The sequence below is a fragment of the Panthera pardus genome, unplaced genomic scaffold (genome assembly GCF_024362965.1).
Source record: "Panthera pardus isolate Hobbes unplaced genomic scaffold, ASM2436296v1 HiC_scaffold_27, whole genome shotgun sequence".
Classification (NCBI taxonomy): domain Eukaryota; kingdom Metazoa; phylum Chordata; class Mammalia; order Carnivora; family Felidae; genus Panthera; species Panthera pardus.
Window position 1 is genome coordinate 82,815,015 of NW_026526843.1, and position 27,906 is coordinate 82,842,920.

Consider the following 27,906-nt stretch of genomic DNA (forward strand, 5'->3'; position numbering starts at 1 on the left):
CTAATGGGGCCCATGTGGAAGGGTGCATGTCTAGGTCTGCCAGTGAAGGCATGGCTGGCCAGGTGGCCACCTGTGGGGTGTCTGGAATTCACTGGTCATGCATGCAGATGTTGGAGAGTTGGTTTGAAACCTACCTGGCTTTTTCTAGATGTGTGGCCTTGGTCAAATCACAGGCTCTGTGAGTTTCAAGGGTCCCACCACGTGTACAACAGGAGTGATTAATGTCTACTACCTCACACTCTGGTTGTGAGCACAGAGAGAGAATGCATGTGGTCAATATAATGTATGATAGCACGGTGCCTGGCACGTTCTGAGAGCTCAGATGTTAGCAGATAGTATTTATTATCCTAATACTGAAGTCTCTGCACCATTTGGCCCCTGCCTACCTCTTCTTGCTGCTCTGTCCAGTTTCATTGGCCTCTGCCTGGAATTTGCCCTTCCCCTGTCCTGAGCCCCCAACCTTGTCCTTCAAGATGGGTAGAAGGTCACCTTCTGAGAAGTCCTGTGTGACTCCACATTCTCACTTCTATCCACAAATGTGTCTTTACTTCTTCCCCAATAACTGTGCAAGGGCTGTGATGCCTGACTTAATCTGTGTATCTCTTAATATCTGCACCCCTGCCAGGGCCTGGCAGGCTTACAGTAGACCCCTAATAAATACTGGATGAATAAGGGAGAGTACATGTGTGTATTTGCTTTTTGAGTGTTGTCTGTGTGTGACTTTGGTGAGTCCAAGTCTTCACGTGCCTCTCACAGTGTCTCCAGTGTGTGTGACAAGGGCTTGTTTCCAGGTGTGTCAGATGGTGACTGAGTGTGGGACTCTATCTCTGACAGTTTATGCCTGTTTCTGAGACAAGTGCATGTCTGCGTGGGTCTGTCTGTGACAGTGCATCTGTGGTTTCATTCTGATGGGGTGGATGTCCGTTTGTATTCCTTTGACAGATTCTAGGTAGCTATTTCTGGACAATTTCAGTGACAACGCTGCATGTTTGCTGGTTGTGTGTCTGACTGGGTCTATCCACATCTGTTTTTGTGACACTGCCTATCCATGTGGCTCTGTTGCATAAGTATTTATGTCTGCCTTTGGAGCAGTACTTGGGTGTCTCTGGAGCATCTGTGTGTCTTTCTGTGTCAGCCACAAGGTCTCTCATTTCTGGGACAGTGCAAGTCTTCCTGTGATAGTGTGTGTCTGATGGTGCCAGTATCGTGACAAGTTCTGGTGGTGGTGAGTCTGACATTTTTGTGTCATTGTCACATGGCAACGTAGGTCCATGTGAGTCTCTCTGGAGTGCCTGTCTTTCTGTAACAGTGTTTCTCTGGGTGTCATTCTGGGACATAACTGGAAGCATGCCTGCCTGACAGTGGATGTCAGTCTCTGTGACAGTACGTGTCTGCATCTGTGTCATGTAAGTTTACATGAATGTGTCTGACAGTATGGGTTTTGTGTATATCATATGGTACTTTTGTGAGTGCCTTGAGTGCATATCTTCTTGTGGCATGACACTGTACTTATTTTTCACAAATTTGTGACTGAGGGTATTTTGCCACCTGTCTGAGCTCTCCCCGTCCGTCTCTGCCGTTTGGAAGCATACCCCCACGCCACCATCACTCTGGCTTGCTCCTCACCCCCGCCCAAGATCCACTTCCCCCTGCCATTCCAGATTCTAGACGTGCTGACTGGGCTCATGGCCAGACCTAGCCAGGTCTGGTCAGGTTAAGGGCTCTAAAAACACACCATAGACCTCCGCCTCAGGGCTTGGGAACGCTGTCTTTGACCAGCGCGTCCCCCGCGGTGGTGGTCAGGAGGGCTACCCCTCCCTGGAAGCTGGGCGGATTCTTCCAGGATCCCCGGCTTCAGTTTGGGGGGAGAGGCCGCCGGTCGCCTTGAGGGCTCTGGTCCTGGGTGCTGAGCACTCTTCGGGGACCGGGTCCAGGGTAGCCACAGGCTCGCATTCTTAGAAGCCGGGCCTGGCATTATCTCCGCGCTAATCTCGAAGCAGCGGCTGCAAACCAACTTCCTAGGAAAGGAGGCGGTGCAGTTATTTTTTTAAGTTTATATCTATACACATACACACACGCATATATATAAAAACAACACCGCGCAACAACCAAAACAAATGCGGTCGCTGCAAAGGGATTCCCAGAACCGGTTTCCTCTTCGCGCGCGCCCCCCATATTTGCATGCGGGCCCGGCCCCCGCGGAAGATCCGGGCATGTATTTGCATAAGGGGGTACTTGAAACGTTGAGGGTGGTATGCAAATAAGGGCTGGCTCCGATTGGCTGGGGTACAGCAGGTGCCGCGTCCGGATTGATCAAAGCCAAGTGGGCGGGGCTGTCGCCCGGGGCGACTCTCTCGGGAGGCGCGTGCCCCGGCTCAGTAGCGTTAGGGCTGGCGCGCGCGTCGAATCCGAACGTTACGCTGTTTGAGGGCCCTTCTGGGCCACCAGCTTCTCTGCCTTCCACCCTGGCGCCCCCAAGTCCTGGCTCACCAGCCTCACTGCCCCGGGCGTCCACGCCCTGCGGGCTCAGCGGGCTCAATCTGCGCAGCACCTCCTCCATGTTGACTAAGCCTCTGCAAGGGCTCCCCGTGGCTCCGGTGACCCCCACGCCGCCGCCAGGTGAGCGAGGCTCCCCTACCGCGACTAGGCCGGGCGGGCTGAAGTGATTGAGGGCGGCGCGGGAGGAGGGGAGGAGAGGGTCGCAGCCGGGCTCAGCACGCAGCCACCCTGACTTCCTCGCCCCCGCCTGCGTAGGAGGCAAGGATCGGGAAGCGTTCGAGGCCGAGTACCGACTTGGCCCTCTCCTTGGTAAGGGGGGCTTTGGTACCGTCTTCGCAGGACATCGCGTCACAGACCGACTCCAGGTATCCACCACGAGGGTCCTGGGTGGGTCAGGGGTGTGCGTGTGCGCGTGTGTGTGCGCGGCGGGGGAGGGAGTCCCGGGGCCCCGGAGTCCCGGGGCTGGGATGCTGACTGACCAGAGGATGAGCCAACAATGTGTGCGTGGTAGGGTCATGAGGACCAGGATCCAGGTTGGTGGGGGTGCCCGAGCGCGCGCACGTGCGCGCGCTTGTTTGTGTGTGTGGCGATCCAGGTGGGTATGTGGGGGGAGAGGGGTTTCAGGGCAGAGATTCTGGGGGTCCAGGGGGGTGAGACTGAAGACTGGGAGGTCGTGAGGACTCTAGATCCTGGGATCCAGGGGATATGTATCTGTGTGGGAAGGTGGAGATTCAGAGCTGAGATTTGGGGGATTTTGAGGGCAGATGTCCAGCGTGGAGTCCTGAGCACCAGGACCCCGGTGGTAGAGAGTTGGGGTGTCCTGGAGCTGGATGGAAAGATCGAGGGCTTGGGGTATTAGGAAATTCAGAGCTGAGGAGCTGGAGCGAGGGGCCTGAAGCCTGAGAAGGGAGAACCCAGGGCTAAGGATGATGGGAGAGGTGAACTTGGTTCTGGGCACTTGGAGAGCAGGGGAGAAGCTCCAGCTCATTTTGGGTTGTGGCGTGGCGAGGTTGGGACCAGAAAGACTGGGGTGAGGGTCAAGACTAGGAGGGACCTGGGGGTCATCTGCTGGTCCCCTCACCTCAGCCCCCTTCTCCAGGTGGCCATCAAAGTGATCCCCCGGAATCGTGTGTTGGGCTGGTCCCCCTTGGTGAGTATCTTTGGAGTCCTGCCTGACCTGGCGACGCCATCTCTGACGATGGGCCCTGGCGAGGGACTCACCCCCTTGCCTTTCTAGGGCTTGTATGATTCCCTGGGCCCTGTAATGGTGAGGAGAACACTCTTACCAGCCCGTGTTTACTCCCCTGTGGTGACATCCACACCTCCAAACAGTTCTCACCCCAGCTACCCCCATGGCCTTGGATTCTCCCCTCCAAACCGCCTTTCTCCTTCTCCCTCCGAACATTGCCTCGGGGGCTGCCCGCGGGGCATGCTGGTGGGGAAAGAGGGGCAGAGGTCACTGGTTGCCATGGTGACGGTGGCTGCTTCACTCCGGCCGTTAGAACGCTAACGGACAACTGGGCGGGTCTGGGCTAGTTGTAGGGGTGCGAGCGCCCCCTGGCGGACTCTAGGGGAGAGTGCGCCCGCGCAGGTTGTGGGACCCGGAGGGAGAAGGTGCGCCTGCGCAGTAGCGGAATTTTCACCACCGTGAGAAAACTTGTCTGCGGCTGTGCAAGTCAGTGGACTGGCCGGGAGAGGGCCCCACCTCAGGCTGGGAGGCTGCTTCTGGCAGCCCTCGTGCCCGCGTTGGGCTTCTAGCGTGAGGCGCTTTTATGGCCTAGCATTTATGCCTTTTATTGAGCACTGACTGTATGTCTCAGGTTTTGCTTCATCATCAAAGCTTACTGTGTTCCAAGTCCCACTGAGTACTTGCAACACAGTTCTATAGATGTTTGGTGTCAGTGACAAAACATCACATGATGTTGAGTTCTTACTTTGTTCCTTTGTACTTAATCAGCTTCAGCTATTTAACAAATGTATATTGAGCACCTACTATGTGCCAGGCACAGTTTTAGGCATTTGGCAAAATATTACATTTATTGAGAGCTAATTTTGTGCTAGGTCCTTTCTACTAATTGCTTTTACCTGTTTAACAAACATGTATTAAGCCCTGCCCTGTTACCAGACCCTGTTCTAGTGTTTGAGCTATGTCAGTGAACAAAACATTACAACTATTACACAATAATAGTATTTATTGAGTGCTAACTCTGTGTTAGACTCTATGCTATAGAGTACTTTCAGCTATTTAACAGCTATTTATTGAGCATATACTGTATGTAAGGTACTGTTGTAATCTTTTCTGAGATGCCAGTGAACAAAAGATACACTATTACATAGTAGTGTTCATCAGTTGCTCCTTCTGCAGAAGGCTTTTTTTTTTAAGAACCACTTTCATTTATTCAAATAGTTACTGAGTCAGATGTTCATAGGATTTTGGCTCAAACCACCTTTGCAGTGGCCCTTAAGGCTAGGGAACTGAGGCTCAGGGAGGGAAGTGGGTTGCTGAAGACCACAAAGTCAGGAGGCTGAGGGGCTATGAATTAAGTTCAGGCAAGAAGTCCGCCTCACAGCTGCTGCCCTGACGTCTGTGTTCTCTCTTTTCTCCTCTTCCCCTCACAGTCAGACTCAGTCACATGCCCACTGGAAGTGGCACTGCTATGGAAGGTGGGTGCAGGTGGTGGGCACCCTGGTGTGATCCGCCTGCTTGACTGGTTTGAAACACCAGAAGGCTTCATGCTGGTCCTCGAGCGACCTTTGCCTGCCCAGGATCTCTTTGACTACATCACAGAGCAGGGCCCATTAGGTGAAGGCCGAAGCCGCTGCCTCTTTGCCCAGGTAGTGGCAGCTGTTCGGCATTGCCATGCTCGTGGAGTTGTCCATCGTGACATCAAGGACGAGAACATCTTGATGGACCTTCGCCGGGGCTGTGCCAAACTCATTGATTTTGGTTCCGGTGCCCTACTTCATGATGAACCCTATACTGATTTTGATGGTACGTCTTCCCTAAATTTCAGTGGGGGGATTTTTTACCTTTTATCTTTGTGGTCTCTTGATCATTGGCCCCTAGTGCTGGGGTGTCCTGTAATCCTTGATCTGTATTGCACCTTTATAAGGTTCTTGATCTTTAATACTGGGAATGCTCAAGCCTTGTCCTCTGATAAAGTCCATCTTCTGACAATGCCTAGACCTTGTTCAGGGTTCTTATTCTGGTAAGGGGATTGTGTTATCCTGAATATTCCTTTTCTATCTGGTAAAGGGATCCTACTATTACTTTTAAGTGCTTTTGTTCTGTTGAGGGCACTCTGCTATTACCTTTTTCTAATGATGAGACTCTGCTGTTATTTTTAAAGAGCTCCTATTCTGGTGAGGGAACCCTGCTCGTGTACTGAGTTCTCTTAATTCTGGTGAGGGGACCACACTTCCTGGGGAGGGTGAGGTGGGAGAAGGGTATTATCAGAGAGTGGTCTAATCTCTGGCTTGTGTGCAGGAACAAGGGTGTACAGCCCCCCAGAGTGGATCTCTCGTCACCAGTACCACGCGCTCCCAGCCACTGTCTGGTCATTGGGCATCCTCCTCTATGACATGGTGTGCGGGGACATTCCCTTTGAGAGGGACCAGGAGATTCTGGAGGCTGAGCTCCACTTCCCTGCCCATGTCTCCCCAGGTGAGGCCTTCACTGGTCCCATCCCAGTGGACTGCATCCTTCCCAGGGACTAGTGCCCCGAACTGACTGCTAATCTTCTGTGTACTTCTGATCTGCAGACTGCTGTGCCCTAATCCGCCGGTGCCTGGCCCCCAAACCCTCTGCCCGACCCTCACTGGAGGAGATACTGCTGGACCCCTGGATGCAGACACCAGCTGAGGATGCATCCCTCAATGCCCCCACGGGGGGTCCCACCCCTTTGGCCTGGTCCCTGCTGCCCTAGTCCTGGCCAGGCCCCCACTAGTTTAAATACCCGTCCCATGGCATGCCACAGGGATAGATGGATATCTGTTGACCTGGTTATACAGGTCAGTAAAAATCCAGTGTTACTAGGGTCAGAGATTGGGGATCAGGGATCAGGAGACATAAGCCAAGTCTGCCCAGTCCCCATCCCAATCCTGCTAAGGAGCCTTCCTCCCAGAACTTACATCTCTTATTCTGGAGGGGGGGACTTCCATATTTCTCATTTTGCTAAGGGTGTTTATTTGGTTTGAAGTTACTTCCATTCTGAGCCCCAGGACTCTTATTCTGATAAGTTGTAACCCCTACACTGGCACCTCCTGCTACCACCGCACACACTTAGTTTAAATGCTCTCACTTGGGCAAGGGTGCTTTCCCTCCAATGCCCCAGCAGCTCTTATTTTAGCAAAGGGACCCTTTCCCCTAGCCCAGGGTCTGTATTCAGTCAAGCTGCTTGCCTACCTCAGCCCAGGGTTATTTATTCTGGGGGAGGTAATGCCCTATTGTTATTCCAGGACTTTTTTTTTATTTTTTTATTATTATTTTATTTTATTATTATTAATTTTTTTTGGTGAGGGGACCCTACTCTGTTATCCCAAGTGCTCTTATTCTGGTGAGGAGAACCCTTCTTCCATGATTTGGGGAAGGAATGGAAGATGGACACCACCAGAGTCCGCTAGGATGGGGTGGATGGTTTTTTGGGGGATGGGGTGGGGGAAATAAGTCTTGTTTGTTCTCCTGGGGCCCCCCCCTCCATCTTTTTCGGATTCTTGCTGCCTCCTTCTGAGCCAGGATTGTCCAGTTGCTGAAATGTAAATACTTATGTATTGGTGGGAGGGGAATTCCAACTGTGTCCTCCTCTTCCTTCTCCCCCTGCCTGGATTATTTAAAAAGCCATGTGTGGAAACCCACTATTTAATAAATGTTATAGAATCAGAAGCGACTGGCCATTGTAGATGCAGCAAGGAAACCCACTACTTAATAAATGTTATAGAATCAGAAGTGACTGGCCATTTGTAGATACAGTGAGGCAATTATGGAGCATCTGTATGCTGAGCCAAGAGGGAGGTGGGCTGGAGCTCTCCTCAGCTCTTGGGGATTCTTAGCCTTGTGGTACCATCCTAAAGCTCCTTTAGGGTTCATTTAAGCAGGACCACAAAGAAAAACTTGATTTCCCCCTCTTCAGCTCTTATGTAGCTCCCAGGATGTGCAGAAGGACTCCATTAGAGATACCATAGACACTGAAGATGTTTGAGACACTTCCCGAATCAAAAATGGGCTTGCTCAGGCAGAGAAAACTGCTTTCCTCACCCCCAGGGGAGGAAATAAAATCCTCCCACAAGAGAAAATGCCTTTCAGGGCACTGATGAGGGAGGGGCCAGGGTTGGGCACAGACAAAAACCTTCCCAGCCTTTCCTTGTTTCCTTGTAACATTCAGGGTGTAAGTCACATGTTTTGCCCCTATGTTCTCATGTCTCCCTTGCAGTCTTAACTTGTTCATCCCTCTCATCTCTCATTCCTCACTTCTATTTTTTTTTTTAGTTTTTTAAAATTGTTTATTTTTGAGAGAGAGCATGCAAACGGGTAGAGTTCAGAGAGAGGGAGACACAATCTGAAGCAGGCTCCAGGCTGTCAACACAGAGCCAGTTGCGGGGCACAAATTCACGAACCTGGAGATCGTGACCTGAGCCAAAGCCCAACGCTTAACTGACTGAGGCACCCAGGCGCCCCTCAGTCCTCACTTTTTGACATACCTGCCCTGTTCTGTCTTGGTTTCACTTGTCCTGACCTCAGCTGAACCCTCTCTTGCCCCCCCCCCCTTTTTTTTTTCTTTTTTGAGAGAGAGAGAGGGAGACACAGAATCTGAAGCAGGCTCTAGGCTCCCCAGCTGACGCGGGGCCCGAACTCAGGAGCCAGGAGATCATGACCTGAGCCGAAGTGGGACGCTTGGTTTAACTGACTGAGCCACCCAGGTGCGCCCCCTCCCCCTCTTTCAAAAGCTAACCTGAACGCCGCCTCACCTGCTGGCTTACGGGTCTCCTTCGCACCCTCAATAGGGGCTTATTTATCCTCCAGTCTCAATTCTCCTATGCCCTGTCACTTGTGTGGCCTCAACCGCTCTGCTTTCATCTGCTTGATGAAACTTGACGCACACCCGCCCCGCCCCCTCAGTCTCATTTTCCTCCCAGATGCCCGCGGGCTCTCCAGGAGGCGGGACCTCGCTGGAGGTGGGAGAAAGGGGAACTTCAGTCCAACCAGAAAGGACCCAGGAGTTTTGATGCGGAAAGGGAGGTATCCTCTTGTAGAAGGTGCCAATAAAGAGCCGAGATAGAAGAGGGTCAGCTGAACCAATGAGACGAGGACATAGGATGGGCGGGTGATCTGGAAAGCAGGATCAATGAAGATGAGGGCGGGTCTGGTAACGGGAATAAGCCAATGAGGCTCTGTAGAGACATCAAGAGGCTGAGCCGGCCGCCCGTCGGGTCTCCCCTTCCCGACAAAATCTGGAAATCCCAAGGCCGCGGTCTTAGATTCACTGTTCGGGAGCGGACGAGGAAAGCCCCGGCTCCGGCCAGCCCCCCGCTTGTCCCGGCCCCACCCAAGAGGCCCGGAAGCGGAAGTGAGGGACACGGAAGTGGCCTGCTGTTGCCGAGGGGACGGACCAGGCAGATGCCAACATGGCAGCGGTTGGGTCTGGCGGTTCCACCGCGGCGGCAGGACCTGGGGTGGTCTCCGCGAGGGCGTTGGAGCCTGGGACAGCGAGTGCGGGTGAGACAGGTTGTGACCAAGCAGGGGCGGCGGGGCGAGAGTCGAGATCGCTGGGGGGTCAGGAAGGTTCCTCACCGAAGCTGGAGGGAGCATCCCATATGGACCGACCTATGTGTGTTGGGGGGGTGGGGGATGGAGGACGGAACGGACTGTCGTGAGTGTGTTGGAAGGCGGGGAAGAGACCATTCTGAAGGTGATGGAGGGTTCCTTCCGCATATGGAGAGCAGAGATCATTCTGAGTCTGGGGGGTTATTCCTTTTGGTGGAGGCTAAGATCATTAAGACCATTCTGAGTGTGTGTGTGGGGGGGGGGGGTCCGTCCTTATAGAAGGGAGAGAGCATTCTGAGGGTGGGGAAGTTCTTCCTTATAGAAGAGAAAAGCTATTCTGAGAGTGGTGGTTTCTTCCTTATAAAGGGATAGGGGCTATTGTGAGTTAGGGTGGGGCGGGTCCTTCCTTACACAACTTAAGAGGGTCCATTTTGAGGATTGGTATGTCTGTCATAAGAAGGGGAGAGGACCATTGGGGGGGGGGGCCCTTCCTAGTGGAGGTAGAGTTCATTGCAGGTTGGAGTGGGAGGGTCCTTCCTTATATGGCAGAGAAAAGACTTTCTAAGGGTGCAGGGCCCTTCTTTATAGCGGGGAGAGTTCGTTATGAGTGTGAGTAGAACAGGAATGATTCCTTGGCTGGAGGTAGGGGTGGTGCGGTGGTTGGAGGATGACTGGACCATGTGGAGTATAGAAAAATATTTCCTTATGTCTAGAGGGAACCAGACCATTCTTGGTGCAATAACCATTTATTATATGGGGTTCAATCCTAGGGACTGTGGAGGAATTATTTCTTATGTTTATGAAACCATTCTGGGTTAGGTGGACTCTGGTGGTCATACAAGGTAGGAGTTGGAGAGACCATTCATAGTTGAAGGGGATGAAATGATATTTTAGATGGGATAAAGACCGTTACTAGGGGGTGGACATGCCTTATACAGTGGTCCCTGTATTGAGGTATCATTCTTTACATAGGACAGCCTCTCATTAAATAGAAGCATCATTTCATATAAGTCTTCGGTTTGCTCATCCATAGAATGGAATCCTTGTAGCTCATTCAGAGATCAGAGCAATATAGAGGTCTGTTGAGGTAATGCATATAAAATCCTTTAGCCCAGTGATAGGCAGACGGTCAGCACTCAAATGTTGAGAATGTAGTTGGTATTCTGTCTGGGCGTGGGTTGCTTCTCACACAGAAGAGGGGGAGAGGGGGCCAGAGTGTGTCCGGAACCTGCCCTAGCCATTTCCTGATACCTCACCAAGGATTCCAAGTATGGGCTGGACAGGGTGAGGCCCATTTCTCCCTTTGTGGCCCTTCCTGCCTGTTGAGGCAGTAGAAGTAGATGGGAGTCATACCCTCATTGGGTTAGGAGAAGGAGGCAGAGGGAGGAAGTGGCAAGTGGCTAGGAAGATCCTGGTTGAGAAAGGAGTGAGGGGGAAGGTGGTGGTGTGGCTGTGCCCCAGCAGCTTCTGATCCCTTCTTCCCCCTTGCTCATTCCATTCCCCACAGCTCACCGGCGCCTCAAATACATATCCCTAGCTGTGCTGGTGGTCCAGAATGCCTCCCTCATCCTCAGCATCCGTTATGCCCGCACACTGCCTGGGGACCGCTTCTTTGCCACCACTGCTGTGGTCATGGCCGAAGTGCTCAAAGGTCTCACCTGCCTGCTGCTGCTCTTCGCACAGAAGAGGGGTATGAACCAGAAAGGGGGTGCTGCACTGGAGTTGGCGGGTGGGACTGTGTAGGTGTGTACCCATCCCCACATGGAGGGTTTGCTGGGGGAGTTTTGGGTTTGCTGGGGGAGTATCACTGAGTCCGTGAAATTGCCTGGAGAATATGTATGTGTAGCTAAGCTGCCTTGTCCCTCCAGGTATGAGTAGTTGCACCCACACTTTTATATCCCTAATCCCCTGGGAGCTGGCCTGTGTGGACTGTAGGAGTGAGACCATCTGTGCCCATAAGGTATCAGGTGACCATTACATAGTGATTCAGTTATTTCCCTTTAACTTTGCGTTATGGATAATGTTAAACATACATAAAATCGGAGGTAATAATAAAATGTCCATGTACCCATCACCCAGATTCATCAGTTTTCAACCCATGACCACTCTACCATTAAACAGCATCAGTGATTATCCACTCACTGCCAGTCTACATGTCTGCTCATGTACCCACCCCCTGCCTTATTATACTACAGTATGTCCCACATGAACTAAGTATTATTTTGCAGTAAATCCCCCCTTACAGTCCTGAATAAATATTTTTGTACATTAAAAAAATTACTGCGATATCTAAAAATCATACACCAGAAAATTAATAATTTTTAAAGTTAATAAAATAATCACATATCCAGTCAAGTGTTCACATTTATAATGGTTTCTCAAATATCCTAACAGATCTTAAGAATTTGTCTCAGTCAGGTTTATATATGGTCAGTGTCTTGTAGTTGGTTGATGGCTTCTAGGTCTGTCAACCTCAGGGCTCCCCTCCAGCTCTTTTTGATCTGCAGTTAATTTGTTGAAGAGAGCAGGTTGTATGTCTTGTAGATTTTGGGTGGCCTGGATTTTGCTGGCTGCCTCCCTGTGGTATCATTTAACATGTTCTTTTATCCTCTGTATTTCCTGTAAGGTGGATTTATCTACTAATTTAAAGCCCTCCTTTAAAACGTTACCAATCATTTCTCTATAAAGGCCTTGCGTGTGTAAAGGATATAGATGTACGATCTAGCTCTGCCCTCAGTATATTTTTAAAATTAAGTTTATTTATTTATTTTGAGAGAGAGAAACAGAGCACATGAGTGGGGGAGGGGCAGAAGGAGAAGGAGAGAGAATCCCAAGCAGGCTCTGTGCTGTCAGCACAGAGCTAAAGGCGGGACTCAGGAACCATGAGAACTTGACCTGAGCCGAAGTCAGATGCTTAACCGACTGAACCACCTAGGTGCCCCAAGTTTTTTTTTCTTATAAATACACTACAGTATTGAAAATGCATTTTCCTTATGATTTTTTTCTCTAGCTTACTTTATTGTAAGAATACAGCATATAATACATATTAACATACAAAATACGTAGCAATTACTATGTTATCGATAAGGCTTCCAGTCAACAGTAGGCTATTGGAGTTAAGTTTGGGGGAAATCAAAAGTTATACGTGGATTTAAAAAAACATTTAATGTTTTTTTTTGAGAGAGAGAGAGAGCACAAGTGGGAGGGGCAGAGAGAAAGGGAGAATCTGAAGCAGGCCCCAGGCTCTGAGCTGTCAGCACAGAGGCAGACACAGAGCTCGAACCCAGGACCTGTGAGATCATGACCTGAGCCGAAGTTGTATGCCCAACAGACAGCCATCCAGGCCCCTCTATACATGGATTTTTGACTGTGCGCGAGGTTGGTGCCCCAACCTCCTGTTGGTTGCTCAAGGGGCAACTGTAATATTCTATTAGTTTCAGGTGTACAACATAGTGATTCAATAATTCTGTACATTACACGGTGTTCACTGTGGTAAGTGTAGTTACCATCTGTCACCATACAAAGTTGTTACAATATTATTGACTACATTCCTTATGCTGTACTTTTCATCCTGTGATTTATTTATTTTATAGCTGGGAGTTTGTACCTCTTAATCCCCTTCACCTATTCCGCCCATCCTCCCCGCCATTGCCCTGACAACCACCAGTTCCCTGAGGCTTTTTTTTTTTTTTACATTCCATGAATAAATGAAATCATACAGTATTTCTCTTTCTTGGTCTAACTTCCTTCCCTTAACATAATGCCCTGCCAGGCCATCTGCTCTGTTTTTGATTGACTCTGAGACAGTTCAAGTGCTCACTGCAGCAGGCCCTGCTCCAGCTGTGGAGGTGGATGTGTTAGCAATGCAGTCTGCATCTTGCCCTCATAGGGCTGGTATTTAAAAAAAATTTTTTTTAATGTTTATTTTTGAGAGAGAGACAGACTGCAAGTGGGGGAGGGGCAGAGAGAGGTGGAGACACAGAATCTGAAGCAGGCTCCAGGCTCTGAGCTGTCAGCACAGAGCCCGACGCAGGGCTCGAACCCACGAGTCATGAGAACATGACTTAAGCCGAAGTTGGACCCTTCGGCTGAAGGCACCCAACTGAGCCACCCAGGCACCCCTAAAATCTTTTATTTTTTTAAAGATGAACTGAAAAAAAATGGGGTGAGCTTTGCAAAGGCCTTATGACACAGGAAGGTGTTCTCATGTATTGGTGGGAGCAGATCCCAAACAGACTTTCTGCTTAATAGTCAAGCTTCCACTCTTCCCTGCGGCAAGGGCAACCACATGATTGTGTGTGGGGCTGACAGAGAGAAGTGTCTAACTGGGAGGTGGCCCCTGCCCTCAGGCAGTTCGCCAGCCAGTGAGGAGCTAGGATCAGTGTAAAAGTCGAGTCTAAAACTTCCCCTCTGGTAAACAATCTTGCTTTCATGCTCCTAAGGTTTCTGCTTCACAAGCTAGTTCATGCTGATTATTTCCTTGTACAGACATTTACTGAGTGATTGCCCTGAATGGGACTCTGCCACGGAGGTAGGCTGTAAGCTGAGTGAATACGGTCTTGATTCTCAGGCGCAGTGTTAAGGATGATTGTTTTGTGTCCATCAGACAGGTACCTGAGACACCCGCTAGGGACGCGGTTGTACTGTCAGGAAACTGATAACGCAGACCTCATAATGGCCCTCAGGGAGTCAGAGCAGGGGGCTGGGAGACACAGGCCCAGGCCCAGTCCTGGCCCTCAGAGGATCTTCTTTGGTGTAGTCAGTGCTAAAAGGGGCTGTGTTTCACCCCACCCAGGTAACGTGAAGCACCTGGCTCTCTTCCTCCACGATGCTGTCCTGGTGCAGTATGTGGACACACTCAAGCTCGCAGTGCCGTCTCTCATCTACACCTTGCAGAATAACCTCCAGTATGTTGCCATCTCCAACCTGCCAGCTGCCACTTTCCAGGTGAGCCCCATGCCCAGCATGGCCTGGGAGGAACTGGCCAGGGTGGGGGATATGTGCTGCTGGTAAGGGAGGGCTGCAGAGAGCAGGAGCCGTGTCACCTTTGAAATGGCCTTGGTTCTCCCTCAACCTCGGTTTCTTCATCTGTGAGAACTGAGAATGGGAATGCCGCCTCGCCAGGAGGCTGGGACGGCTAAAAGAAATGATACCTGGGAAGTGCCCTTGGTTGGCAACAGGTGAGCTTTCGGCCTTGGAAAATGGTTGAAGAGCCTGGATTCTGGGGCCAGGCTGCCTGGGTTCAAATGCCAGCTCTGCTACTTTCCAGCTGTGTGATCTTGGGCAAATCACTTAACCTCTCTGTGCCTTAATTAGTTTTCTCCTCTTTCTGTTGGACGTTACAATAGTGCCCACTTCATACATCAGCATTAAGTGAATGGATTCATGCAAAGTACTTAGACCCACACTGGCACACAAAACGTTTGCTGATGTCATTGTGGCGGATTTGTTTGTTTCAGCACCTATTTGTCACGAATGCCCTCATCAAAGAGCCTGTTGCCCATTCTTTACCTACCGTGGGAAGTGGTTCACATACAACAGCTGTGTTTTATAGATCATGTCTGGGCCAAGACAGGGCAAGTGCTTTGTTCCTCATCACACAGCCAGAAAATGGGGTTGGGATGTCGACCTGGGTGTGGCCCGGGACTTCCACAGCTGTGGACTTTCTGGGAGGCATGTCATGCTGCATGCCAGTCAGTGGCCAGTGGCTGGATATTTTTATTGTTGTCTGCCCCACCCCGTCCCTCCATTGTGCACGTGTCGGGGGTTGGGAACACCCCTTAGTGCCTTCCACCTACCGCTCGCAGGTGACGTACCAGCTGAAGATCCTGACCACGGCACTGTTCTCCGTGCTCATGCTGAACCGCAGCCTTTCCCGGCTACAGTGGGCCTCCCTGCTGCTCCTCTTCACTGGCGTTGCCATCGTCCAGGCACAGCAAGCCGGTGGTGGGGGCCCTCGGCCGCTGGATCAGAACCCTGGGGCGGGCCTAGCGGCTGTGGTGGCCTCATGTCTGTCCTCGGGATTCGCAGGTGTCTACTTCGAGAAGATCCTCAAGGGCAGCTCAGGCTCGGTGTGGCTGCGCAACCTGCAGCTGGGCCTCTTCGGCACAGCCCTGGGCCTGGTGGGGCTCTGGTGGGCTGAAGGCACTGCCGTGGCCCGCCGTGGCTTCTTTTTCGGGTACACACCTGCTGTCTGGGGCGTGGTGCTCAACCAGGCCTTTGGCGGGCTGCTGGTGGCTGTTGTCGTCAAGTACGCCGACAACATCCTCAAGGGCTTTGCCACCTCCCTGTCCATCGTGCTGTCCACTGTTGCCTCCATCCGCCTTTTTGGCTTCCATGTGGACCCGTTGTTTGCCCTTGGCGCTGGGCTGGTCATCGGTGCCGTCTACCTCTACAGCCTTCCCCGAGGTGCAGCCAAAGCCATAGCTTCCACCTCTGCCTCCACTTCCACCTCCGGGCCCTGCACTCACCAGCAGCCTCCAGGGCAGCCGCCGCCACCGAAGCTGTCTTCCCATCGTGGAGACCTCAGCACGGAGCCCTTTCTGCCAAAGTCAGTGCTGGTGAAGTGAGGGCTGGTGGTGGTGGGGGGAGACAGGGAGGGGGACTGGGTGGAGGGTGTTGGGCATCTGTAGGACCTGAGTCGCCACTGGGCCTGGCTCTGGGGTTGGACGAGTCTTTTCTCCCGGGTCATGGAGACTTCTGGAGGGGCGTGGAACTGGGCAGGGTATCACATGAACCCTTCCTTGTAGACTGACCTCCCACTCCCCTGGAGGGGGTTCTTAAGAGCTGCCTCCTCTGCCCCAAGTTAACCCCTTGGGGACCAGGTTGGCAGTATTGTCATTCAAGGCCTTTTTTTGCCTGCCCTTAGCCAGAGGCGTCCTGTCTTCCATGACTGGGAGAGTCCCTCCCAGCAATCCCTCCACCTTTGTAAGGACAAATTGGACAAAAATCCTACAGCTCTTTAGTGACAGATGCTGATCTGTGGAGCTCAGCTTCCCATGGCTTGAGGCCTTCTTGCCTCCCTCACAACCACAATGGATGGTGTTAGCCGCTCAGTCTTTTTTTGTGTGTGGCCTTGGGGCAGCTTTCCTGACAGGAGACCCTTGAAAAATGGGCCTGTTGTGAGCACCCCGGGGAGGAAGGGGTAGGAGCTGAGATTTTTTGCCTGGTCCAGGGGAGGGTGCAGCAGGGGGCCATCGGTTTTTTAGAGGTTTGGGAATTTGTGGTGTAATCGGGTAATTAATGATCCAGGGTGTGGGAAAAGCAGGCAGGCGAGGTCACTGGGGTGATTGAATCTCACTGAACTTAAGACACTGTCAGTTGCTGGACGCAGGGTTATTTTCTGAGACGTTCTGAGAGGGAAAATTAAGCTGCCAACCACACTATTGATACGCACTGGCTGTATGAGGCACCCTTACTTTGTAACAGGGCCAAGGGTGTCTTAAAAACAGCTGGAATGTGGAACCTGCCCCTGCACTCCTCAACGCTTATTAACCCCTTAACTGTCTCCCAGGATGTGTGTGCACGTGCGTGCGTGCGTTTGCGTGCACGTGCGCACATGCACGCGTGGGAGATGCCTGGGCTGTCTTTGCTATGTGTAAATAGGGTCATTGGATCTTTATTTTTGATTAATTTGTTCTGATTTTTTGGTTGTTTTCTAAGGAACTGTAATGAACAAATGTCAGGATACCCAATGCCAAATAAAGATGTTGTATTTATTTAGTCCATGTGTAGCTTTCTGACCCAGGGGACTCTGCGGGGGCTCTATTACTAACCCCAGGAACTACCAGCCTCACAACTGTCACCCTCGCTTGCTCAGGACACCCACCTGCCAGCCCACCCCAGCTCTCTGTGTTTTTCTTTCCTCCCCATTCCCACCACAGGTTGCTCACCAAGGTGAAGGGTTCGTAGCTGCTGGGATTGAAGACGCTGGCCTCGTTCTCCCTTCTTGCCCTGGCCCAGCCAGGACCAAACTCTGATCAGTATTAGGGGTGGGGGCAGGTAGACACTGAACCCTCCCTGGCCCCACCCCCCACCCCCACGCAAGGCTAACACGGCCAAACTCTGGTAATGAGGGCATGGAAGGAACCCACCCCTGCCTCTGGCCCCACCCCCACCCCCCTATCCCTGCCACTCCCGCACTTTCTTAGGTGAGTTTTACAAATAAAATGTGTTTTGCATCTTGCCAGTTTGGGTTGGGAAGCCTCAAAAGTGCATGGGAAGGAAGCACTCAGGTCTCATGGTCACAATCCATTGAAAAGCCTTTATTAAAAATACCCAGGGTGGTAGGGTGGCGGGGAGGCTCAGTCCTGCTGCTTGGTTCGGGAGGCCTCAGCATTGGCCCGGAGCACAGCCCCTGGTGACGGGTAGGGGCGCTGCTGGAAGAGGGGCCCAGCTGCTGTCGTGTCTGCACCTGTCTTGGCCTCATTCCGTTTGGGGAGTCCTGTTGACCACGTGCCCCTGGGGGTGACAAGGGTTAGGGAATATGGGTCAGCAGTTGGGAATGTGGGTTGTGGTAGGCACTCTCCCCAACTCCCAACAACTGACAAATGGGGAAAGGAGACAGGAGAAAAGGAATGGTCATCGACACAAGGAAGTCACGAGGAAAGAGAAGGAAGGGCTCATGAGGCATTGTCACTTACCGAGGTGCATCCGAGTATGAGCTGGGGTCCATGGGATCTAACTCTTCATCCTTCCGGCTCGCCACTGTGCAAGTCGGTGAAAGAGTGAGATCTTCAGTGGAGGCAGAAGGAGCGCCTGATCACCAAGCTCCCCCATCCCAGGAAGGAATGGAGCATATGGCTGCCATGGCAGCACCTTGGCGCAGGACCCAGGTTCAGGCAGTTGCATGAGCAAAGTGAGGACTTCCTTTATGTGGCTCACCTGTGGTGCCTCACTTGCCTTCCCTGACTCCTGGTCCTGCTGCTCTGCTTACCTTTCTTGCTCTTGGGGTAGGGAGCCAGCTCCTCTCGGCGATGATGGCGCCGTTCTTTGCTCTCTTCCCGGTCTACTTTGTCATACCCGCGGTCACGATCCCGATCCCTGTCACGCTCTCTCTCTCTTTCCACCTTGTCATAACCACGCTCTCGATCTCTGTCAGACTTCTCGTGGCCCCGCTCTGGTTTTTCGTGGCCCCGCTCTGGTTTTTCGTGGCCCCGCTCTGGTTTTTCGTGGCCCCGCTCTGGTTTTTCGTGGCCCCGATCCAACTTCTCCTCAGTGTCTGGGGACACAAAATCCTTGAAATGACTCGGGACCCAGCAGCCTCTGCCCTCAACAACCTCCCCTGCCGGGGGTTGGGCCTGCCTGCCTCACCTGCCCCTTCTTGATCCACATTTACCTGACCCCTCTGTGAGAGCTGCAGAAGCATGTGAGGCACCCTTGGATCTATCAACTCACCTGCATTACTGCTCCTGAGCTTCTTGGCAGACTTGGTAACGACCGAGTTGGGGTCATGTGGGGAGAGCCAGGACACGAGGTCTGTGTCCACGTTCCAGTAGTAAGGGAGCCCACTGCAGGGCAGTGGGAGGGAAGGAAGGAGAGAAGGAGGGGACGGAAAGAGGGAGGGAAGGAGTGTCAGCACAGATGTCCTCTCCTTGTAGCCTCAACTCTTGTCTTCCCCTATCTCTGCCTAGACCTGCCCCATGTCAGGACCCCGGAGGGAGGACCCCCAAACCTCTTCCCTGTGTTCCCCATTTACCCCAAGGCTAGAGACAGCACAGGAAGGGTGAAGTCAGAAGTCAGCACCCCCGCCCCCGAGTCCCCCAGGCTCACCAGGAAGGGTCAAACACCTTGTACCAGCTTGGTGGCAGACCCTCCAAGCGGGTGGCCTCATAATCCACAGGATCATCATCATAGTCCTCAGCAATGATCTCTTCCTCTGGTTCTGGCAGGACAGCGAGGTGGAGAAAAGCAGTAAGGACCAGAGGGATTCTCATCCTACAGTCAGAGCCTGGTGAGACACTCAGATTCACATGGACCGTGTGTGTGTGTGCACGTACACGTGTGTGTTCCGCATCTCACCTGCTGTGGCAGATGTCACTCACATTCCAAATCTGAAGATTTGCAAAAAAGTTTACCTAAATCCTTTGTTTCTGGCTTCAGATAAGATTTGAAATTTGATACTGTCACCCAAACCTATCTGGTTTCAGAGTTTAGATAGGGATTCACCAAAACAAATGTATCCTCCAGTTCCTGAGTTCAGGAAGCACGTGACACCATGCTATCCAAATCTATTTGGGTAAAATGAGCTTGCACAGTAAGGGGTTTAGCTGAAAATAGTCCAAATCTATTCAGCTCCCAAGCTTGGCAAATACAGGGTTTCGGACCCTGTGTGTGTGTGTGTGTGTGTGTGTGTGTATTTTTAATCCCTTTTTAAAAATGTTTTTAGTGTTTGTTCTTGAGAGAGAGAGAGAGCAAGAACGCATGAGCAGGGGAAGGGCAGAGAGAGAGGGAGACACAGAATCTGAAGCAGGCTCCAGGTTCTGAGGTGTCAGCACAGAGCCCGACGTGGGGCTCGAACTCACAGGCCATGAGATCATGACCTGAGCTGAAGTCAAGACACCCAACCGACAGAGCCACCCAGGCGCCCCTCGGACTCTGTATATTGAGTAGCAGGTCTGGATAGCAAGGGATTTGTCCAAACACTGCTCTGAATCCATTCAGTTCCTAAGCCTGACACACAGTAGGCCTGCAACAGTTGTCACTATCAGTAAAATAAAAAAAGGTGTAGGTTGTCAGCTCAGTATATGACCCTCAGTAGGCCTACCACACATTTCAGCTGTGGATATAACTAACGATGAAACGTATATGTCAGCAACAGCATACTGCCTGTCACACAATAGGCCCGAAGATGTCAGCTGTAAGCATCAGTATTGTTAGTAAGATATATATACCATCAGCACAGGACTTGATACTCAATAGGCTTAAAATAGATGATCAATGATCATTATCAGTATTGTTAACCACAAGATCTATGCCTGGCACACATTCGCTGGTGATAGATGTCATTTATCAGTAAGATGAAAATAAGATGTACTTTCCAGTGCCTAGCACACTGCAGCCCAAAACAAATGTCAGCTTTTACTATTGACAATGAGGTGTAAACATTAGCAGCAGCAGAGTAAGCGTGTAAATGATAGATCCTATCATTATTTTATACTGTTAACCATAATGTGTGTACCAAACACTTAGGCCCCAAATACAGGTCAGCTACTGATATGGTGACCAATAAGGTATAGATCATTACTAGCACCACAATAGGTCTGAGATAATGGTATCACCAGTAAGATAAAGAACAAAGTATCAGTATCTTATTATCCTATTACCCTTGTCAGCTGCCCTTAGCGTTACATACTTTGTAATCACTTCCACGGATTTTTTGATGGACTGCACGTGCCATTAGGTGCCAGTATTACGGAGGAAATAGGAATGGACATCAGGAACCCATATTGTTATCAGTGAAATGCCTGCCACCCTACTGATTGGTTCGCGGTAGGCCCATGCTAGGTATCAAGTGGCAGTATCAACAACAAAGTGCCTGTCAAGCCTGGCACATGGTAGGCCCATCTGCTCTTAGTTCGCTCACCAGGCTCCAGATGTTTAAGGATGCCTCTCTTGGCCAGTCGGGTCTGCAGTGCAACAGGCAGCGGCATAGCGGATAGCAGACGGACCTAGGATGGACGGACATGCAGGCAAAAAAAAAAAAAAAAAAAAAAAAAAACCACCAAAAAACAGCTCAAATGAGGATTCAAATCCAAATCCTAAAACCAAGCGCCTCCTCCCGGCATGTGCTCACGCCCACCTGCACCAATAGCTGGGTGGACGGAATCTACGTACTAAAAGATGGAAGATAGGTGGCAATGCCACCAAAACTCACCAACCCTTCCCTCCAGGCTGGGTGTTCCAGGACCCAGTATAGCTCTCCCGGGCCCAGGCTCCGCCCACCGCCGAAGGGGCCAAGCTCGGTTCACCCGCGCCCTAGAAATGGGCTCACCCAACTTCCCCCAAAGACTGCTGGGTAGGAGGAACCAAAGCGCTGGGGATGGGGGAGCAAAGCGCAGCACTTCCTCCAGCTCCAAAAAATGCGCCCACCCCGACATTACCAATACAGTCACGCGAGTAGCGGAAGGCTGTCAGACCGGCCGCCTCTCTCTTGTCGCCACTAAGACCGCCAGGGCCATACAACTGCCTTCTCCCAAAGCACAGAACGAGCTCGTCTCTCCCCGAGCCTTGAAGTAACTGGACGACGCTCGGGCTGCAGTGCAGATGACGCAAACCTGGGTGGCCAATGACAGTGCGACCCTGTCGTGACGAGCGGCAAAGCGACCCAATCGCTGTCTTGGAATAGGTGGCAAGCTCGGGCGCCTGTGTGCGTTTACAGTGGGGGCGTGGCCGGGCCAGGTTTTAGCCAGACTGCGCGGCCGGACGCCGGCGCCATGGAGGAGTACGCTCGGGAGCCTTGGTACGGCGATGGGCACAGGCCTCGGGACTGTTGCCGCGGCGCCACGGCCAGCTGGGGGAGGCGGGCGGGAGAGGTGCTGGCCACACCGCGCCACGTCCCAGACTCGGGAAACTCTGAGACATTTGTGGTATCCTTCCGCTCCCCCAGTTTCGTTCCTCCCACGCGGGCTCCGTTAAGAGGAGCCACAGGCATGCGCCTGGAGAAGATGCCGTGCAGGACCAACCACTCCACGTTTCCCTCGACTCCGTATCTCCCCAGTCCCTCTTTGTTAACTAAAAGAGACACGCGGGCCGAGTCCATTCCGGCCGAGGGGTGGCGCGGTGTCGAGCGGAAATCCCCAGGGTTGCCACGCGTGGCTTTTCCCCGGTCTCTTGAGGTGTTGGGGGCGGGGACTGGGTGAGCCTATTGTGGACAAGCTGTATCCTCCCCACGGTCCGCTCTTGGTTTTTACCAGCTGCAGCCGGTTAAAAGGAGGGAAGGAGGCGGGGTTTGGTTGGACGTTCTCATTGTCGGAGACGGGGGTGAGACCATTTCCCGCTTTAATAACATTAGCAAATTAACACGTAACGCTGATTTACACGCGCCCACTCTGCTTGTATGAGTTCACTTAATCTTTTGATGGTAGTAAAGCAGTTGGCAGATTCCTTGGTTGGCTATACGGGGAGGTGCGGACAGGGCAAAGACTAATACTTTTCCCCTTTTGCACCATTTCTTGCATAAGTGAGGGGGAAAATAATCTCATTATCTGAAGTGCTGCTTCTCATTCGGGTGACTTGGTTTCTCCCAGTTGGAAAGAGTCCATGTGACCTGGCGGGGGTCGAGGGGCTCACTTAACCCCATCCTCCCCTTCTGGCTTGCAGCCCATGGCGAATTGTGGACGATTGCGGTGGAGCCTTCACTATGGGCGTCATCGGCGGCGGAGTTTTCCAGGCCATCAAGGGCTTCCGCAACGCCCCTGTCGTGAGTTGTGGCCTTCCGCCCCTGTCGTGAGTTGTGGCCTTCCGTGGGTGGTGCAGGGGGTCCTTCCCTGCCCACACGCGATATTGCTCTGAAAACTGCTTGGAGCTGCCAGTCGTATGCACTTACTCGTTATGGTGCCTGCTCACCTACTGTGTGCCCTGCCTGGCTCCAGGATATGTGATTCCGGGAGAACTGCAGACAGGGCCCCGTGTCCCTCAACACCACCCCTTCTCCCCCCAACCCAACTGGAGCTCCTCTGTAGAAATGCTGCACTGTCAAAACGATCATTACCAAATCCTAACTGTGCAAAGCCAGAAAGATTTTACCCAGAGGCGGATTCTGGGTCAGAAACCTGTACGGGGAAGTGACAGGAGTTTAACTAGCAGGAGAAGGACAGCCTTAAAGTTAAGAAAATGCTTTTATTTATTTATTCATTCATTCATTCATTCATTCATTTATTTTAAGTAGGCTTAATGCCCAGCGTGGGGCTCGAACTCATGACCCACCCTCAGATTGAGCACTGCGTGCTCAACTGACCAAGCCAGCCAGGCACCCTGAAAATGCTTTTAATTTAACCTAATCAGTTCTCTGTCATTCTCTGACCACCCTCTTCCAAGATCTTCTCAAATTTCATGGCTTTAAATGCCATCCATTTGCCAAGGTCCCTGCAATTTACATATCTAGTCCTATCCCTCCCCTCAACTCCTGGGACTCTTTCCTGGATCCTTGCCCAAGTTTCCTGTTCTCATCCTCAAAACCTCAGCACAAATGCCCCCTCCTTTGGAGTCCTTTCCTAACCCCTCAGTTGTTATCATATCTCCTTTTTTTAAAAAAAATTTAATGTTTTATTTATTTTTGAGAGAGAGAGACAGAGTGCAAGCTGGGGAGGGGCAGAGAAAGAGGGAGACAGAGTCCAAAGCAGGCTCCAGGCTCTGAGCTGTCAGCACAGAGCCTGACGCGGGGCTCGAACGCACAAACCATGAGATCATGACCTGAGCCGAAGTCAGGTGCTCAACCAACTGAGCCACCCAGGCGCCCCTATCATATTTCTTGATCCTCTTTCCTCTAGAGTATGTATTGCTGTCTAAAGCATCTTGTTTATCTGTACCTCTGCTAGGGATCTGTCTCCCACTATAACGTGAGTTCTGAGGGGCAGGGGCTAAGGTCTGTCTCATTCACTATCCCTGCATACAGCATGGTGCCTGGCACACAGATGCTAGTAATCATTGAACAAATGAGAACTTCTCAGCGCTGGTCTGAGGACACCCATATTAGAGTGCTCCCCAGCCTCCTAGTTCTTGGCCACTTCTCCACATCTCTACTCCTGATACCCCTAATCCATCACTCTCCCTCTCTTAAAAGCTAGAAACCCTGTGTGCCAGGGACCTCATCCCTATTCTGACTCCCCAACTCCTCGCTTTTCCCAGGGAATACGGCACCGATTGAGAGGTAGTGTCAACGCTGTGAGGATCCGAGCCCCCCAGATTGGAGGTGAGAGGCTTGGAGAGACATAAGAGATGTGATACCATGTTGGGGGTGGTTGCTCCTTTGGGTCTAGACTGCAAATTTGGAGTACAGATTCCAGCCCCAACTCTACCTGGGGATTTCTGGGTCAGTGATGTTTTGTAGGGGGTGAGAATGTGAATTCTGGAGTTTAAATCCAGTTCCTGGATTTTCCCTGATGTACGACTTTGGGCTCATGGCTTAACCTCTCCAAACCTCATCTGTAACATGGGGATGATGATAGCAATAACCACCTAAGTTGTTTCATAATTTCTGTAGTTTACATAGTATTTGCTGAGTGCCGGTTGCTCTGCTAAGCACTTGAATAATATGAACGAATTTAAGACTTCAGAAGTCAAATAACGTGCTGTGCCTAGAACAGGTCCTGGCACATAGTAAGGCCTTTAACTGTCATATTAACTGGCTTTCCTAACCTGTTTTCTTCTCCCTTAAACCAAGATTGGAATTCCCAACTCTGTGTGTTGGTTAGGAAGATCAAAGTGGTTCTCTTAAAAATCATAGAGAAGAAAAATTTGCTTCCAAACACTTTAGACCCCTACAAATGTAAAGGGAATGTTGCTGACGATTAGGGGTCACTTGAAGAAGGAGCAGTCATGATGGTAGAGGGGGAATATCCTATAGTTTACTCATCTGCCTTTGTGTTTGGGTTTTTCTCCCCTTTCATTGCCAGAGCATTCAGGCCTTGGAGGTCCCCAGACCCTGTGCTGTGGATTCTTGGGATTCCTCAGGAACATTAATCAGGCCTTGGTCTCCCTGCAGGTAGTTTTGCCGTGTGGGGAGGCCTGTTCTCCACCATCGACTGTGGTCTGGTGCGGCTGCGGGGCAAGGAAGATCCCTGGAACTCCATCACCAGTGGAGCACTGACTGGGGCTGTGCTGGCTGCCCGCAGTGAGTGCCCCGGCCCCCGGCCCCAGCCCCTTCCACCCTGTTCCGCCTGCCCTCACCTTTTTCTCCCTGCCTCTTCACTCTCCCAGGTGGCCCATTGGCCATGGTGGGCTCAGCAATGATGGGGGGCATCCTGCTGGCCCTCATAGAGGGCGTTGGCATCCTCCTCACTCGCTACACTGCCCAGCAGTTCCGCAATGGTGAGTACCTGGCGCATGCTGGTCAGGGAGAGGGGCAGAATGCTCTGCTCTGCCTGTGCACTGCTTCTCACCCTTACCTGATTCTATCCTCTCCAGCACCCCCGTTCCTGGAGGACCCCAGCCAGCTGCCCCCTAAGGAGGGTACCCCAGCCCCAGGCTATCCCAGCTATCAGCAGTACCACTGAGGAAGTGACTGCCTCTCATCACCACCATGGGAGCCCCTCCTCCGTTCCCTCCCAGATGATCTACCTCGAAGGGAGGGCTGGCTCCCAGTTGGCCCTGGGACCCTCCAGAGAGGGCTTCTACTCTGCTTCCTTGTCCCAGGGTTGGGGTGGGGCACCCCAGCTGCCCTGACGGATGGGTCCCCTTCTCTCTCAGGGCACCCCAACCCCATACTCACATGTAACAAGTTCTCACCCCATCCCCTTTTCGTGGCGCCCTGATGAGTATTTAAAGCCAGTTTTGAAATGCCTGTGTATGTATTCCTTGGGTCACCCATGGGAACCCCTCCTTAAGGACAAGGGGCAGAGCCCTCTTCAGGGACTCAGAAGCCGTAGGATTTGGAATCCCACAGAGAGTGGCGCTCTACTAAATATTTGTGGGATGAATGAGCAGGAGGGGGAATGAATCAAGATATGAATAGGTACATGAATAAGGGTATGTGGGGGCCCGGTGATGAATCATAAGCAAACAGGGGAATAGGCTTGGGAAAGAAGTGAGTGAACAGAAGGATTGCTGGGGGGCGGGGTATAGTTCTGCATCTTGCACCCCTTACCCTCACATGCACACCAATACCTTGGCCCCTCCTTCCCATGCCCCCATTGCCAAGGCTGGAAAATCTGGCCTCACAATAAATTCTGGCTTTCTGGATACCAGTCAACCCATTTATGAAGGTAGTCTCCCTCTGTGTGGCCTGTGAACCTGGGATGGAAGTAGGTGTCAGAAAGACCCAGCTTTCTTGAGGAAGATGCCCTGTGTCAGTCTCTGCTGTATCACAGAGATACTTGTGCTCCATGATGGTCTGTGTTGTAATTTTTTTAATGTTTATTTTTGAGAGAGAGAGAGAGAGAGCGTGAGTGGGGGAGGAACAGAGAGAGGAGGAGACACAGAATCCGAAGCAGGCTCCAGGCTCTGAGCTGTCAGCACAGAGCCTGATGTGGGGCTCCAGCTCACGAACTGCGAGATCATGACCTGGGCTGAAGTCGGAAACTTATCTGACTGAGCCACCCAATGCCCCTGTAATTTTTTTAAGGGCAACCATAAAATAACCAGAAAGTTTTCATATTGGGGTGGGGGATGGTTATGGGAAAGAGATTTTTCTGGATGGACTTTAGCCCCAAACACTGTTTCTTCCATGCAGACCCCTACATACGAGACAAATATTGTCACCACTGGGGTACCAATGGCCTCATGGGAGACCTAAGAACGGTCTTTTCTGTGCAAGCCATTAAAAAGCGGTTATGTCCTTATCCAAAATTGCTTCCTGGGGGCGAAACTACAGAGTTCCTGACCTCCCTGTGGCTTCAAGGCCTCAATAGTAGCAGAACTGCAACACTGCCTGCTTGAGTGCCTCAGTGGCAGACATTTTGCAGCCACCAGGCTGAAGACCTCCCGGGAACCAAAGTGAGGGTGGACCACCAGCACTATGCACACAGCCCTCGTAGGGCCCTGGCCTCAAACTCAAAGCTCCACGAGCAGGCACATCAGCAGCAGTGGCACACACAACCTTTACGGCCCAGGTGCCCGTCAGGCCCAGGGTATCCCAGGCTGTGGTCCTTTCTGGGCCTCTTTGGTCTTGCCACTTCCACGCAAGACCCTTCTTCCTTCACCACCAGGTCCCACCCCCCTGCCCCTCCCCGGCCTCGTGTTACCAGACCCCATCCAGCCCCTATCAAATACTGCCCCACTAACACCTCCCAGCCTTTCCCGTCCACCCCACTCATGTGGCTGTGGTATCCACAGACCTGTGCCTCCAGGCCCTAGCTCCTTATCTTTCATCCCTGTCCTCTAAGGCTCGTGCAGGACCTACCTGCCTTATGTATCAGCTCTGGCTCCTCTGAGGCCCCGTCCTTACTGTATCTCCTTGGTTCCCTCCAAGTGGGTTCCGCTGCTGTAGGCACCTTAACACCTGCAGGTTCCTCAACCTCTAGACTGAACCTCTTCCCACCTTGAGGCCCCACCCCTCCTCCTTAAGATCCCTCCCCTTCAGGTTCTTCCAAACTCCCAGGCGCTCTGCCCTCCTCTCCCAACCCCGGGACTCTGTTCACTGTCTCTGGACCTGGAAGGCAGCTGGATTTGTGGGACCTCAGCACAGTTTGTGGCGACCTTCAGGCCTTTCTACTCTGGCTCCTCGGGCCGCTGGCTGCGGGGGCCAGGCCAGTGCTGGCTTTCGTAGCGGAGGACCAGGCTTAGCAACTGAGGCTCAGGGCTTTGGGTGAGAGTGGCTCTGGGCAGTATCAGGCCTCTATGGGGGCCTGGCGTCCGCGGAGACCCTGGACTCCTAGCTGGTCCCGGGGCCCCCAGAGTCACCCAGGTCCCCGGAGCTGGAGCCGGCCACGGGGCAGCGGCTAGGTCGGGTCTGGGCCCACAGACAGCTTCTCTTTCCCAGAGAAGGGAAT

The 27,906-nt window shown here is 52.1% G+C and overlaps 4 protein-coding genes across 7 annotated transcripts; 3 read left to right on the forward strand and 1 right to left on the reverse strand.

Moving 5' to 3' along the window:
- The first annotated feature begins 2,349 nt into the window (after positions 1-2,349).
- PIM2 (Pim-2 proto-oncogene, serine/threonine kinase) lies at positions 2,350-7,444 on the forward strand. Its single transcript, XM_019417428.2, has 6 exons — positions 2,350-2,619; positions 2,755-2,864; positions 3,599-3,649; positions 5,119-5,491; positions 5,987-6,163; positions 6,262-7,444. Exons 1-6 carry the CDS (start codon positions 2,559-2,561, stop codon positions 6,423-6,425), a joined length of 936 nt encoding a protein of 311 aa, XP_019272973.1. The 5' UTR covers positions 2,350-2,558; the 3' UTR covers positions 6,426-7,444.
- Positions 7,445-8,635: 1,191 nt separating this feature from the next.
- Positions 8,636-17,444, forward strand: SLC35A2 (solute carrier family 35 member A2). Of its 2 annotated transcripts, none has more exons than XM_019417425.2 (5): positions 8,636-9,211; positions 10,767-10,949; positions 14,055-14,206; positions 15,657-15,809; positions 17,143-17,444. In XM_019417425.2, the coding sequence occupies exons 1-5, from the start codon at positions 9,121-9,123 to the stop codon at positions 17,236-17,238; spliced, it is 675 nt and encodes a 224-aa protein (XP_019272970.1). In that variant the 5' UTR covers positions 8,636-9,120; the 3' UTR covers positions 17,239-17,444. The 2 variants fall into 2 exon arrangements, with proteins under 2 accessions (XP_019272970.1, XP_019272968.1); XM_019417423.2 differs by having other exon boundaries at positions 8,660-9,211; positions 15,067-15,809.
- Positions 17,445-17,502: 58 nt separating this feature from the next.
- On the reverse strand, positions 17,503-21,503 carry PQBP1 (polyglutamine binding protein 1). Of its 2 annotated transcripts, none has more exons than XM_019417426.2 (7): positions 21,361-21,503; positions 20,844-20,928; positions 19,031-19,142; positions 18,656-18,768; positions 18,195-18,479; positions 17,902-17,965; positions 17,503-17,719 (listed from the first exon to the last, which is right to left on the reverse strand). In XM_019417426.2, the coding sequence occupies exons 2-7, from the start codon at positions 20,908-20,910 to the stop codon at positions 17,563-17,565; spliced, it is 798 nt and encodes a 265-aa protein (XP_019272971.1). In that variant the 5' UTR covers positions 20,911-20,928; positions 21,361-21,503; the 3' UTR covers positions 17,503-17,562. The 2 variants fall into 2 exon arrangements, with proteins under 2 accessions (XP_019272971.1, XP_019272972.1); XM_019417427.2 differs by lacking the exon at positions 21,361-21,503 and adding an exon at positions 21,135-21,266.
- Positions 21,504-21,588: 85 nt separating this feature from the next.
- On the forward strand, positions 21,589-25,760 carry TIMM17B (translocase of inner mitochondrial membrane 17B). 2 transcript variants are annotated; one of them, XM_053891643.1, is made up of 6 exons: positions 21,589-21,719; positions 22,580-22,679; positions 24,107-24,170; positions 24,963-25,091; positions 25,178-25,288; positions 25,385-25,760. In XM_053891643.1, exons 1-6 carry the CDS (start codon positions 21,694-21,696, stop codon positions 25,471-25,473), a joined length of 519 nt encoding a protein of 172 aa, XP_053747618.1. In that variant the 5' UTR covers positions 21,589-21,693; the 3' UTR covers positions 25,474-25,760. The 2 variants fall into 2 exon arrangements, with proteins under 2 accessions (XP_053747618.1, XP_053747619.1); XM_053891644.1 differs by lacking the exon at positions 24,107-24,170 and having other exon boundaries at positions 21,591-21,719.
- The last annotated feature ends 2,146 nt before the right edge of the window (positions 25,761-27,906 follow it).

Excerpts from the sequence above, each read along its gene's own strand:
- SLC35A2 (XM_019417423.2), top strand. The coding sequence starts at position 9,121 with ATGGCAGCGGTTGGGTCTGGCGGTTCCACCGCGGCGGCAGGACCTGGG. Across the intron at positions 10,950-14,054 it reads GCTCTTCGCACAGAAGAGGG|GTAACGTGAAGCACCTGGCT; the intron begins GTATGAACCAGA and ends CACCCCACCCAG. Across the intron at positions 15,810-17,142 it reads ACGGAGCCCTTTCTGCCAAA|GTTGCTCACCAAGGTGAAGG; the intron begins GTCAGTGCTGGT and ends TTCCCACCACAG.
- TIMM17B (XM_053891643.1), top strand. The coding sequence starts at position 21,694 with ATGGAGGAGTACGCTCGGGAGCCTTG. Across the intron at positions 22,680-24,106 it reads GCTTCCGCAACGCCCCTGTC|GGAATACGGCACCGATTGAG; the intron begins GTGAGTTGTGGC and ends CGCTTTTCCCAG. Across the intron at positions 25,289-25,384 it reads TGCCCAGCAGTTCCGCAATG|CACCCCCGTTCCTGGAGGAC; the intron begins GTGAGTACCTGG and ends TATCCTCTCCAG.
- PIM2 (XM_019417428.2), top strand. The coding sequence starts at position 2,559 with ATGTTGACTAAGCCTCTGCAAGGGCTCCCCGTGGCTCCGGTGACCCCC. Across the intron at positions 2,865-3,598 it reads GCGTCACAGACCGACTCCAG|GTGGCCATCAAAGTGATCCC; the intron begins GTATCCACCACG and ends CCCCTTCTCCAG. Across the intron at positions 5,492-5,986 it reads ACCCTATACTGATTTTGATG|GAACAAGGGTGTACAGCCCC; the intron begins GTACGTCTTCCC and ends GCTTGTGTGCAG.
- PQBP1 (XM_019417426.2), bottom strand. The coding sequence starts at position 20,910 with ATGCCGCTGCCTGTTGCACTGCAGACCCGACTGGCCAAGAGAGGCATC. Across the intron at positions 19,143-20,843 it reads CCTTAAACATCTGGAGCCTG|AACCAGAGGAAGAGATCATT; the intron begins GTGAGCGAACTA and ends CTGTCCTGCCAG. Across the intron at positions 17,966-18,194 it reads CTACCCCAAGAGCAAGAAAG|TGGCGAGCCGGAAGGATGAA; the intron begins GTAAGCAGAGCA and ends CGACTTGCACAG.